The sequence below is a fragment of the Puma concolor genome, chromosome A3, assembly GCF_028749965.1.
Source record: "Puma concolor isolate L17-30 chromosome A3, mPumCon1.1.hap2, whole genome shotgun sequence".
Taxonomy (NCBI): domain Eukaryota; kingdom Metazoa; phylum Chordata; class Mammalia; order Carnivora; family Felidae; genus Puma; species Puma concolor.
The window spans coordinates 19,488,895-19,501,879 of NC_141669.1; the positions used below are offsets into that span (position 1 = coordinate 19,488,895).

General features: G+C 38.3%; 1 protein-coding gene across 2 annotated transcripts in view; it reads right to left on the reverse strand.

Annotated features, from left to right (window-relative positions):
* The window catches only part of ITSN2 (intersectin 2), a 148,119-nt gene that overhangs the window by 56,681 nt on the left and 78,453 nt on the right, over nucleotides 1-12,985 (reverse strand). For both annotated transcript variants that reach the window (XM_086700127.1, XM_025927237.2), the window contains 6 exons: nucleotides 12,735-12,871; nucleotides 9,662-9,798; nucleotides 8,299-8,396; nucleotides 2,855-3,027; nucleotides 2,419-2,563; nucleotides 412-617 (listed from right to left, as the gene is read on the reverse strand). In XM_086700127.1, coding sequence (XP_086556253.1) covers nucleotides 412-617; nucleotides 2,419-2,563; nucleotides 2,855-3,027; nucleotides 8,299-8,396; nucleotides 9,662-9,798; nucleotides 12,735-12,871 — 896 coding nt within the window. The remainder of the gene's footprint in view (nucleotides 1-411; nucleotides 618-2,418; nucleotides 2,564-2,854; nucleotides 3,028-8,298; nucleotides 8,397-9,661; nucleotides 9,799-12,734; nucleotides 12,872-12,985) is intronic.

Below are 12,985 nucleotides of genomic sequence, written 5' to 3' on the forward strand. Positions count from 1 at the left end.
AATGGGGAGGCCGTCAGCAAAGGTTTATTTAAATACTGACAATGCATGGTAAATAACAAGGGAGAAGTGCTCCAAAGGAAATGAAAAGTAACTCTTGAGCTTCCACAAAGAAAGCAACAGATCTAAAATTTCAAGCACTCTGAAAACTTTAGGCATCTAAAGATATTCTAAATATCTTTATAGATATTTAGATCTATATAGATATATATATATATAGATAGAATATCTAAATAGATATTCTAAAACTGGTACAAATATGTGAAGTACACTTTTTTTCACTCTAGAAATCCCCCTCTCGATATGCAAACTCAAGCATAAATGTTTTACTTTATGGTATAGCCAGTTGTTCTTCAGCCGACTCATTAGTGAAAACACCAACACCCACATCTCACGTAAACACAAAATGCTTACTCTTCCCGCTTGACTTCACTCCCAGGGAGTATTTTGACGTAAGATTTTGGAAACCACCCTCTTCCTCCATGCACCTCTCCAAACCACCAATTTTCTTGCTGTTCCAAGACAGTGATAATATCATGTTTTGAAAAGTTCAAGTGGTTATCCTTCTTTGCAGTCCAAGAACACAGGGCCTGCGCCTTTAGGTTTTCTACAACCTGTCCCTGTGAACATAAAAACACAAAATTTTTAAAAAAGTAACCACAATTTTTGTTTCCTACTATATAGGTTGTTCACAGTTCAAACAAAGACCAGTTTGGTATGGTGGTGCCTTAAGATAACTTTTATCTACTAAATGATTTACAATTATATATGACAGACAACCATTTGAGTAGCCTTCTGTTAAAAGTTTTTCCCTGATCTCTGAACAGTGCTAATATCATTAACACCCTTGTCTTTCCAGAAGCTCACCCTCTGGTGACTGATGGGTCCTCTTTGTCCAGTCCCTTTCCCTTCCTGTTTCACACGATTTTCCTAAATTATCTTATTTATGTCTATGCCTTCTCTAATCTATATCTTAATTTTAACTTTATCTCCTGAGCTCCAGACTTGTAAGTCAGACTACTCATTGGGCCTTCCCACCAGGTTGTCTCTAAACCAGATACCTTAAAGTTGCACGGTGAGACATCATTTTTAGAGCCCACAGAACCCACTCCTCTTGCAATGCTCACCCAAGACAATGCTATCACCATCCTTCCAGTTACTCAAGCTCAAGACCCTGAGGAACCTTCTTTAACTCCCAACTTCTTCCTTACTCTCGACATTTCAATGGATTGCCAATTTTATGTCAAGTCCTAGTAATCTTAAATCCACCTCCTCTTCTATACATTTTCTTTACTGTGGTACCAGTTTACGTCATCATCTCTTGTAATTAGCTACTGTGGCATCCTTCCTTGCTTGTTTTCCTTCCTTTGCTTCCTTACACCAGTCGACCCCTGTACTACTGCTGGGAGTTAGGTTTCAAAAATATACACACCTCTTGGAAACCTTCAGGGGCTGCCCACTGCCAAGCAGCTAGGCATGGTATTAAACACTTCACACATAAACGTCACCCTCTAGCTTTCCTGCCTGACCCTTTCTCCAAGATTCCTGTACTCTAGCCACACTATAAATAATTCTTGTCCTGGAAACTCTGTGTTAACATGCCTCACTGACTTTGCCCAAATTATTTTTTCACAGGAATAACTTTCCTTCTCTGTTTGCTAAAATCTTGCTTATCCTCAAAGGTCCTGCTCAAATAACTTGGTCCTTTGTGAACCCTGCTCCAATTCCCAAAGAGTGAATGAGATCTCTCTTGGCTATATAGTCCTCAATATTTTGTAGAATATCTTTATTACAACCCTTCACATACTTTACGATTATTTATATATGTGTCTGTTTCATTAGATTATGACTCCTTAATGGCAGAGATTTTTTTCCATTAAATTTCTAGCATATAAAGAAACACCTGGAACCTATCTATGGTCATGAAGTAAACATTTTTTTGAGTGAAAGTGAAATTTGTAGGGCTCTGTTTTGACAAAGTCTGTGATTTCTTTTCAATAATATTAATGTAACAATGCCTGCAATGGTTACATGTAAAGCAGAGGCTAAGTATATGTAACATAGTTCTCACACAAATTTCTTACCAACAAAACCCCAAAAACCTCCAAGCCCACATATCTTCTCACAATAACTATGAATTAAGAATAATATAGCCAGATTTATAAAGATGACATTTTGAGCTTAGAAACCCTAGCTGCTAGCAACTGGGTGCTATGAAAATGAATTGTTGAGAAACTTCTAAGTAATAATAATAATAATTTCTTTACATCATATCACATGTCAATGACAAGAACAGAAACCAAATACTACAAACTCTGGTTAAATGAGTAAGTAAGTGATGTCTTTGTACAAAAATTTTCTATTTTATGTGAACATGAGCAATGTCAAAGAATAAAGCAGAGAAAAATTAAAGATACACACCTGTCCATGAATCGGTGATATAGATCCAGGGGAAACAGTACGAGTAAAAGCTGATTTTTTCTGCCATGATGTATTAACAGTTAGGTTTGTAAAAGATACATTTTGATAATCAGTCACTGATGCTGGTTGATTTGAAGAAAGTGATCTGTAAAATACAACACTTTGATGTAAATACACTTCAACATTTAAAATCTAATGAAGCACTACAAATTTATCAACTTATACATAATTCACATTGTGTTTAAACACAATTTTGGAAAAAAGAATTCACGAACCAAGTACTGACCTACATTTTTGTTTATTAAATTTCAGTATGAAATCTGGAACAGAAGGTACTCTTGAAGAGTCCAGCACAGATTATAATATGATTAAGTAGCAGGTTGACACAAATACATTTGCAGGGCTAAATACACTGCACTGTTAGCTAAAAACTTACTCAGAAGTTGAGGTAGCAGATACTGATACTGTAGGGGGAAGTAAGGCCTTCTTAGGAGACACAGATTTTTCACCTGATGGCATTTTTTCTACGTAGTTGCAAGGAAACCAGCCAAAATTTCCTTGAAAACTACCATAAAGCCAACCAGGTTCTCCTACGGTTTTTTCATCAACCTATGGAAACAAAAAGAAAGGTTAACAATGGTTAGAATGTCACACATTTACAAAGGAAAGAGACGCAGACTATTGTACAATAGCCTCATTTTCAGAATTAAGCTCATGTAACTAAAGAGCTGAGGCATTTTCTTTTCTTTTTTATTTCTTAAAAAAAAAATTTTTTTTTAAGGTTTATTTTTTTTTTGAGAGAGACAGAGTATGAGCAGGGGAGGGGCAGAGAACGAGAGGGAGACACAGAATCTGAAGCAAGCTCCAGGCTCCACGCTGTCAACACAGAGCCCGATGCAGGACTTGAACTCATGAACCGTGAAATCATGACCTGAGCTGAAGTTGGACGCTTGACTGAGCCACCCAGGTGCCCCTTTTCTTTTCTAGAGAGAGGGTGCAAGTGAGCAAGGGGAGCAGAGAGAAAGAGAGAATCCCACAAGGTGGGGGGTAGAGAGAGAGAGAGAGAGAGAGAGAGAGAGAGAGAGAAAGAAGTGGGGCTCACCCAGGGCTCATGTTTTTACCCAAAGCAGGGCTCCTGTTCACCCGAAGTGGGGCCTGAGCTCACCTGATGTGGGACTTGAACTCATGAACTGTGAGATCATGACCTGAGCTGAAGTCAGATGTTTAACAACTAAAGCCACCCAGGCACCCTGAGACGAGGCATTTTCTACATATTAATAGGTCACTATCTGTAATGACAGATGAAGGTGCCTTTTAGAAAAAAATGTTCACTTGTTTTGAGAGAGCAAGAGAGACAGAGACAGAGAGAGAGAGAGAGAGAGAGAGAGAGAGAGAGAGAGAGAGAGAAGGAGGGAGTGCATGAGCAGGGGAGGAGCAGAGACAGAGGGAGAGAGAGAATCCCAAGCAGGCTCCGTGCTGTCAGTGCAGAGCCTGACATGGGGATCAATCTCATAAACTGTGAGATCATGATCTGAGCTGAAATCAAGAGTCAGATGCTCAATCGACTAAGCCATCCAGAAGCCCCCAAAAAATGAAATTTTAAAAAGGCACCTTTGGCTCTTGATTTTGGCTCAGATCATGATCTCACAGTTAGTGAGACTGAGCCCTGCATCTGGCTCTGTGCTGGGGAGGGAGTCTGCTTGGGATCCACTCTCTCCCTCTCCCTCTGCCCTTCCCAACCTGTGCCTGTTGTGCACTCTCTTTCTCTCAAAAAAATTTAATTTCATCCAAGTTAAATACACAAAAATAGTTAACAGAAACAAACAGCATTCTATATGGCTTATGATGGAAGATCCCATCACTCATTATGCCCTGATTTCCACTCCTGATAACAACTTGCCATTCGTAGTTGTTTTTCTATATCATCCTCTGTATTTCTTCTTCCTTCCTTCCTTCCTTCCTTCCTAACCTCCCTCCCCCCCTTCCTTCCTTCCTTCCTTCCTTCCTTCCTTCCTTCCTTCCTTCCTTCCTCCCTCCCTCCCTCCCTCCCTTCCTTCCAAGTAGGCTTCACACTCAGTGTGGAGCCCAACGCAGGGCTTGAACTCATGATCCTGAGATCAAGACCTGAGCTGAGATCAAGCCAGATGTTTAATACCCAAGCACCCCTATCTTCTATATTTCTAAATAATGTATTTATACTATTATTTCCTGAATGTTTCAATTTTAAACATCATCTATTGGATTTTGATTATGGAAAATCAACATTTAACTTTTACTGCATCTTATTTTTCTATCAACACTGCTATCTCAAATTTTTTGGTTTAATTATATTTAATGTTTATATTATTATGACTAGGTAAGCAAATATTTCACATCTAAATCATGTAATGTTCTGATAATTACATTTCCTTTCTTGCAAACTTGTTATTTTCCTATAGTTAATCATTAATTTTTGTTTTGTTTAGTTTTGTTTAGTTCCTATTACAGAATCTTCTTGAGCTAAGAGAACTAGAAAACTTTCTCTAAATACTATTTTTCAACTGGTAACACATACAGGTGATTTGTAGTTTCATCTCTTCTCCCTTTTATTGCTGAGTAATATTACATTGTATAGATGTACCACAATTTGCTTGTATGTTTACCTACTGATGGACATTTGAGTTGTTTCCAGTTTTTGGCTATGATAAAACTATGAACATCTGTCTTTGTATATTGATCTTATATCCTGCAACCTTGCTAAACTCATTCATTAGTTCTATCATTGCTATGTAATAATTAAAACATGGTGTTCTAAAATACAACAAAAGGAACCACTGATAAAATATTATCTTGTAAATCTAGTTTAAGGCTAAATTTAAAACAGCTAAGCCACAGCACTAAAAATGAAGAACACAATAGACCTCAAGGAATTACTCAACCTAAAGCAGAATGCTCAGCAATATACCTAATTTAAATGCTGGTCTCAAGGCAAGGATCACTGACAGGTATGAATACTGGCATTCAAACACTAACTTCCTTCCTTCCCTACAAACTTTTAAAAGCCTACTTTCTTCAATACTTCTTCCTTAAACTTTCTAGCTTTTCAAGAAGACAAGCCCCATTCATTTAATCTTTAAAATTAGACCAAGTTTGCTTTTGTAACAGGTTAATTTTAAAAAATTTTGTATCTATAATTTATGGCCCTAATTAATTTTTAGTTGTCAATTTACATAGAAAGTGAAACTAAAAAAATTTATGTAAGTTCTCAGAGGTTTATGGAAACTATTACCTCAAAAATAGCATTAACATATAAGAATGCTAGAAAAACAGGTTGTCACGGAAAATGTTGCCAGGACTCAGTGGAATTTCTAATCTTTTTTCACCTTCAATCAAATCTCTTCTGCCACCCTTGTCCATTATGTTGACTAGGTCTTGCCTCCTATCTGACCAAGAATAGGGAAACCATCAGATCTGAGCTCACCTTCGAATTCAGCAAAATGTATTTCTAGTCCCATGCATCCTTTCCTTCAGCCCTCTAACCAAAACGGAAGAGCTGTCTAATCCTCCCACTACTCTCTCCTCTGATGCTCTAGGTCCTGAGTCCTCCAGCCTTACTGAGAATCATCTTCACCTGTACCCACTGGTCAGAACAGAGAGGTCTGCCAGGGAGCCATGAAGTGCCTTCCTGAGTGTTCTGTATGTTGATCTGAGTGGTAGTTTCACAGATATATACATGTGTACAAATTATCTGAGCTGTACACTAACAGTTGTGCACTTTACTAAATCCACTATCATTAACCTTTTCCCTCTCTGCAGATCCTATCATTATTTAAACTTGCAAATAAACCAGCAAATTCGCTCAAGCCAAGATAAAAAAACCAAAAAATGAAACACAGAACTTCCTTCAACCCACTCTCCTCATTAATCATTTTCTCTCCCTTCCCACTTTCAAAAGCTAAGCTCCTTCAAAGAATTTTATATATTCACTGTCTCCTCTTCCTCCCTTCCAATTTCAGGTCACTGAAATCTGGCTTGTTCGCCACCATTCCACTCAACTGTTTTCCTCAAGGTTAACAATAGCTCTGATACTGCTAATCTAATGGCTGTTTTCTAAGTCCTATCTTATTCACATGCAGACCACTCTTCTCAAAGTTCATGGACACTAAACTCTCCTGGCTTTTTCCTAATGACTCTAGTCGTTTCTTTTTAAGGCTCCTCTTCTTCTAATAATCCCTTTAGCGTTAGTGTCTCTTAAGGATCTTCATTCATCCGCTACGCTCAAGGCAATTACCATCACAACACAATGATGACACTCAAATTGGCCTCTGATCTCTGCCTGAGATCTCTCTAGACATCTCTGGATATTCAACTGCTATCCAGAAATCTGAAACTCATCCAAACTTGAACTTATTATAATTCTCACCTAAATTCCCTCCTTTTGATCTTCCTCTCTCAGTGAATGACATGGTCATCAACCAAGTTGTCGAAATCAGGTATCTGGTAGTAACTCATGACTCATTGGTTATATCAGCGATTTGGCAGAGAACACCCTCAAGAAACTCCAGCTGACTCAATGTTCCTATTGTCATCGCCATCAGATTGGCTTGATGACCACGGGGGAGGTCTGCTGTAAAGCTAGTAGCTTTCTACCACCTTCCTTCCTCTGCTTTAGAATGTCCTTCTCATCAGACTACCAGCTCATTAAGTGCAGAGACTGTGTGTCTTGTTTACTATATCCCTAGCATAGCCCTCGACAAATATTTGTTGATGGTAAAAGACAGAACCAAAAATATAAATAGGTTCTTGACCAAACATGTCCAGAGATAGGCTGCATCTCTTCATTCTTAGACACAACTTCATCATCACCAACAGGTGGAGGAGGAACAGGAGGGCCAGCAGACTGTGGATTGTCAGTGGTGGCAACGGTAACAGAAGGAATGTGTAGCTGGGGATTAACCTGAGTGTTTGAACAGAGGTTTCTGGTAAAACCTATGCCAAGTACCATTAAACAGTTGCAGTGTAACTGATAAAAGACACCAAACCGGTGACTATGCAGGCTAAAAAGAAAACACACACTGGCTAGGTATTCTAGGTAATATTACTTTAATTTACTAACAAGAAAAGTGACACAGAGACTAAAATCCAAGTTACTATGCTTCTAAAGCCTGTATTCTTTCCATTATATCACAAAAGCTGTATCAAATGCTATTCCCTCCATCTTCTCTTATTCATCCATTTTACATGGTTTGTGACTATATAATAAAGGCCTTTAGTTTCAAGGAACAAGGGATTACATCTAGTTAGGGCTATAGAGTGTACTTCCTTCAATTCTTTTAATGGTTGTCAGAAAATAATCAGCGCCCCCAAATTTCATTGGTAATTTATTAAAACAACACAATCAGCATCACTTTTTAAAAATGTTTATTTATTTTTGAGAGAGAGAGAGAGAGAGAGAGAGAGAGAGAGAGAGAATCCAAAGCAGGCTGAGCTGTCAGCACAGAGCCTGACACAGAGTTTGAACTCAAGAGCTGTGAGATCATGGCCTGAGCCAAAGTCAGACGCCTAACCGACTGAACCACCCAGGCAACCCTCAGCATCACTATTTATGCTGTGAAGCAGTATGGCACAGCATAAAGACCACTGGATTTGGAAATCAAAGATGTGTACTTGTGACCCACTCTGGCACTGTCCTACTGACTGTTAACATTTCGTGTAAGTCTAAGCTTCCTTACCTAGAACACAGCAGTGATAAATAATATGCAAGTCTGCAGCATCTCATTAGGGACAAATCAGATAAAGCTTAAGGTATACATTTTAAATGGTATATCACTATATAAAATTATAGAGTAATATATTACATTGTATTAAGTTTCTTCATGAGCAAAAAAGACTGTTTCCTACCTGTATTATATCCCCGGAATTAAAACTCATCTCATCATGGCTCCTGGCTTCAAAGCGGTACAATGCTCTATAATTCACCAAAGCGGTAGCTGGCTCACCTAAAGAGAAGATAATTGTCATTATCTGCTACTTTCACGTATACGCATCTTTGCGATGACTCAATATAAAGAGCCTGTAAAGTCAAAAAGAAAAAGAACTGAACATCAAACAGCAAAATGAAAATCCATTTGACAAAGGCTTGTTACAATTTAAATATGTTGTATGGCCACAGAATCAATATAAAAGCAAACAAGGACGTTTATCTTTAGGAAAGTAGGAGGCAATGATACAAAGACATGACTTGTGGGGGGCCATGAGTGAGGATGTATGGGAAGATGTATGAGTGGTGGCAGGCGAGGCTGTGCAAAGTGCAGGCGGCTAAGCAGCAAAGTTTGATCTGTGGCAGTCAGGATACAACAGGAAGAGACAAAAAGAGAGGTCACAAATGAGGAGATTGGCAGCAAACAGGGTTCAGTGAAGAAAGAGCTCTAAATGCACCAGTATGGTTCTAAAAGAAAAACAGAAGAGCTCACAAATACACTAGCTTTGATAAGAATAAAAATATTTTACTTTATTCATTTGCAGAATGAATGCTTTAGCTTATAGAAATTTCAATACATGTGCCAATAATAAGGATTGAAATATTTGTCTGTCCAAAAGAGATATGTATCAATAATATTTAAAGTATTTTAGGAATGGACTCTGAGGTGCATCAAAAACAAAGTATATCTTTTGAGGAAATTTCAGTGTGCAAAGACTTAAATTTTATCGGTGTTTCATTAAAATAAACAGTTTAGGGGCACCTGAGTGGCTCAGTTGGTTAAGTATCTGACTTTGGCTCAGGTCATGATCTCACAGTCTGTGAGTTCAAGCCCCACATCAGGCTCTGTGGCTGACAGCTCAGAGCCTGGAGCCTGTTTCAGATTCTGTGTCTCCCTCTCTCTGCCCCTTCCCTGCTCACACTCTCTCTCTCCCTCTCTCTCTCAAAACTAAACATTAAAACAAACAGTTTATAGTTAACACCAATTGAAGAAACTCTTTACAGCTGTTTACTTCAATTATGAAAATGTCAGAGTCTGTTCATAGCTAGTCAGTGATTACAATTTTCTTTTCTACATGTTGTTTTAAGACTTCTACCCTCAGTCTGTTTTAATAAGCCTACACACTCCTCCAAGTTTAATTTAGAAAAAGGTTTTTTCAGACTCAAAGGTTAACATCTACTTATATATATTTTTTCCCTCTCATCAGAATCTTTTTTTTTCTTGTTGCTTTCGTTGCTCTGTCTCAGAAAAATCAAATCTATCATTTTTATCCTTACCTTTACATGGTTTCTCCTCAGCCTTCCGTTCCTCTTCTTGAATTTTTTCTTGTGTTTTTTCTTCCTGGAGTCGCTTTTGTTTTTCTTCTTCCTCTTTTCTAAGGTTTTCTCTCCATAAGTTTTCTTTTCCTTGCTTTGCTTTCCTTTACATAAAAGAAAGAGAATTTGGTGCGCCTGGGTGGCTCAGTTGCTTAAGGGTCCAACTTCGGCTCAGGTCATGATCTTGCGGTTAGTGAGTTCGAGCCCCGCATTGGGCTCTGTGCTGACAGCTCAGAGCCTGGAGCCTGCTACTGATTCTGTGTCTTCCTCTCTTTCTCCCCGTCCCCTGATCGTGTTTTCTCTCTCTCTCTCTCTCTCTCTCAAAAATAAACATTAAAAAATAATAATAAAAAAAGAATTTGTATCATGTCCTAAAATTTGTTATGCAAAAATATCAGATCTTGTGCTCAACGTTGCTCCTCATCAGGGAAATACAAATCAAAACCACACTCAGATATCACCTCACGCCAGTCAGAGTGGCCAAAATGAACAAATCAGGAGACTACAGATGCCGGAGAGGATGTGGAGAAACGGGAACCCTCTTGCACTGTTGGTGGGAATGCAAACTGGTGCAGCCACTCTGGAAAGCAGTGTGGAGGTTCCTCAAAAAATTAAAAATAGACCTACCCTATGACCCAGCAATAGCACTGCTAGGAATTTACCCAAGGGATACAGGAGTACTGATGCATAGGGGCACTTGTACCCCAATGTTTATAGCAGCACTCTCAACAATAGCCAAATTATGGAAAGAACCTAAATGTCCATCAACTGATGAATGGATAAAAAAATTGTGGTTTATATACACAATGGAATACTATGTGGCAACGAGAAAGAATGAAACATTGCCCTTTGTAGCAACATGGATGGAACTGGAGAGTGTTATGTTAAGTGAAATAAGCCATACAGAGAAAGACAGATACCATATGGTTTCACTCTTATGTGGATCCTGAGAAACTTAACAGAAACCCAATGGGGAGGGGAAGGAAAAAAAAAAAAAAAGAGGTTAGAGTGGAAGAGAGCCAAAGCATAAGAGACTCTTAAAAACTGAGAACAAACTGAGGGTTGATGGGGGGTGGGAGGGAGGGGAGAGTGGGTGATGGGTATTGAGGAGGGCACCTTTTGGGATGAGCACTGGGTGTTGTATGGAAACCAATTTGACAATAAACTTCATATATTGAAAAAAAAAAGAATAGAAACATCAAAAAAAAATATCAGATCTTGTTCCTGGCAAACTGTAGAATACACATTTCTTATGTATTTATATGCAACCTTATGAAATTATATATTATTATATAGCAAAGATGTATTAGTAGGGGATGTGGACAAACACCCTGGGGTCCTTTCTTAATTTCAACTACCGTTCCTTTTCCCAGTTAGTTCCTCTGTAACCTTCTCTGACGCTCTTTCACACCTAAGATGAATCTAGCCTTTATTTGAATTCCCAGAGCATTATAAACACCACTATCAGAGTATTTACCACATGTTTCCTGGGATAAAGCAGACTAGAGTTAAGAGAATATAAAATTAAAATTCTGCTAAACTTTTTTATATATGTGTTAGTGGATGACAAACTGGTCCAGAGCCAGAAGATGGCACAGAAGCTGGACAAAGGGCAGAGGCCACATCTACAATGTGAAAACCTGACTATAACCAACAGCATGGGACAAGGAGGGAACCTTCTGGGCAAATGGCCAAGAAACCAAGTTGTAGTTGTTAAGACTCAGCTCTGGACCGATTCTCCATGTGATTCTCCTCTGATTTCTTCCCTCTTCCACTGCAGAAGGTGTGAGGAGGATGAGTGACATGAAAATGTACGTTACTACTATGGTTTGTTGGCCTGAAAAAAATTGTGAGCGGTAATGAAGAGATATCAAGATACTGGCAATGGGTCAGTGGAAAATTCTGACACTGTGACTAGCTGTGTAGTTACTGCATAAGGATCAGTGGCACAGTTAAGTGGCAAATAAAAGCATTCTGAATTTGAACCTCACTGTCTCTGCTTCTATATTATTCTAGTGTCTCTTGTTGGGGGCCACAAAAGTAGGGGCCTTGGAGTTAAGAGTACCATAATGATCTGTTTAGCTGTCTCCATTTCCTATTGGAATTATGAGGAATCGAGGAGCCAGGAGTAAAACCAGAGTCTCCTTCATCACAGCCAATAGGAGCCGCTCATTAAAAATGTGCTGGGAGTAGCTATTCTGAAGCCATTAAAAAGAGAGACCTGCCATATGGTAATGTGTCCTTCTTGCCTCCCTAGTAATATTAGCTCTTTCATGGGCATTACTCATCTACTTATCTCTGAGGCAAAGGAATGTTGGTTCATCAATATCTGTTTTTATATTGATTTCTCACACTAGAGAACTTGGGGAAGTAACTGAGGAACATATTAGAAATAAGATTCTGCAGACAGAAAAAAAAAAATCATGCCAAGTCTCTAAATAAATGGTTCTGTCAAATTCCACAACTGTCCTACTTTTCCTAGCTATAAATGGAGGCAATTGATAGATATCAGCTGTACAAAGAGAAATATGTCAACATAGCATTATACGCTTCATCTTATCACTCTGTAAAATTAAGTATTTGGTTTTTGTGATCTTTCAGGAAACAGTAATAGATTTACAGTGGAGAGATGGAAATGATGACTGCCAGACATTTATGCTTGGCTCTTTAGCTAGATTATTTTAATTTAATTCTCAGTTACCTATGAAGCATTTCTATTTCTGAGATGGAGAAACTGGGGTTCGAAAGGTAAAGTGACTCAACCAAAGTCACCCAAATCATTAAGTGGCAGATCAAGAAGTCCAAGAAGATCAAGAAGGCCTGACTCCAAAGCCCCTATTTTTCACTAATGGAACATAAAATTGATTACTATAAACTCAGTCCCAAAAGAAGACCTGAATTTCTAAAACTGACAATCTAATTAGCATCCTAGAATAATCCTTTTATTTCCCTTAAATTTTCATAGTCAAACTAAAGATATGAGCAATAAAGTTAGAAATCTAATAGTAATACAGTATAATAAATTTATCAGTTACATTACCTCACAGCCTCATCTTCTAGTTTCTTCTTCTGTATTAGCTCTGACCTTTTTCTTTCAATTTCCTTCAACTTGTCACGTTTGATCTTATAAAGTTGTTCAAGGGCTAACTGCTGTGTACTGTAGCTTTCTCTCAGTTCCTAAGGAGAAAATGAAAATAAGTCAATATACCGTTGATTTAACTATTTTTGTCTTACGTAATAATGTGGTACTTTCATTAACAGACACAAATCCTAAAGCAAGTTAAACTAAAG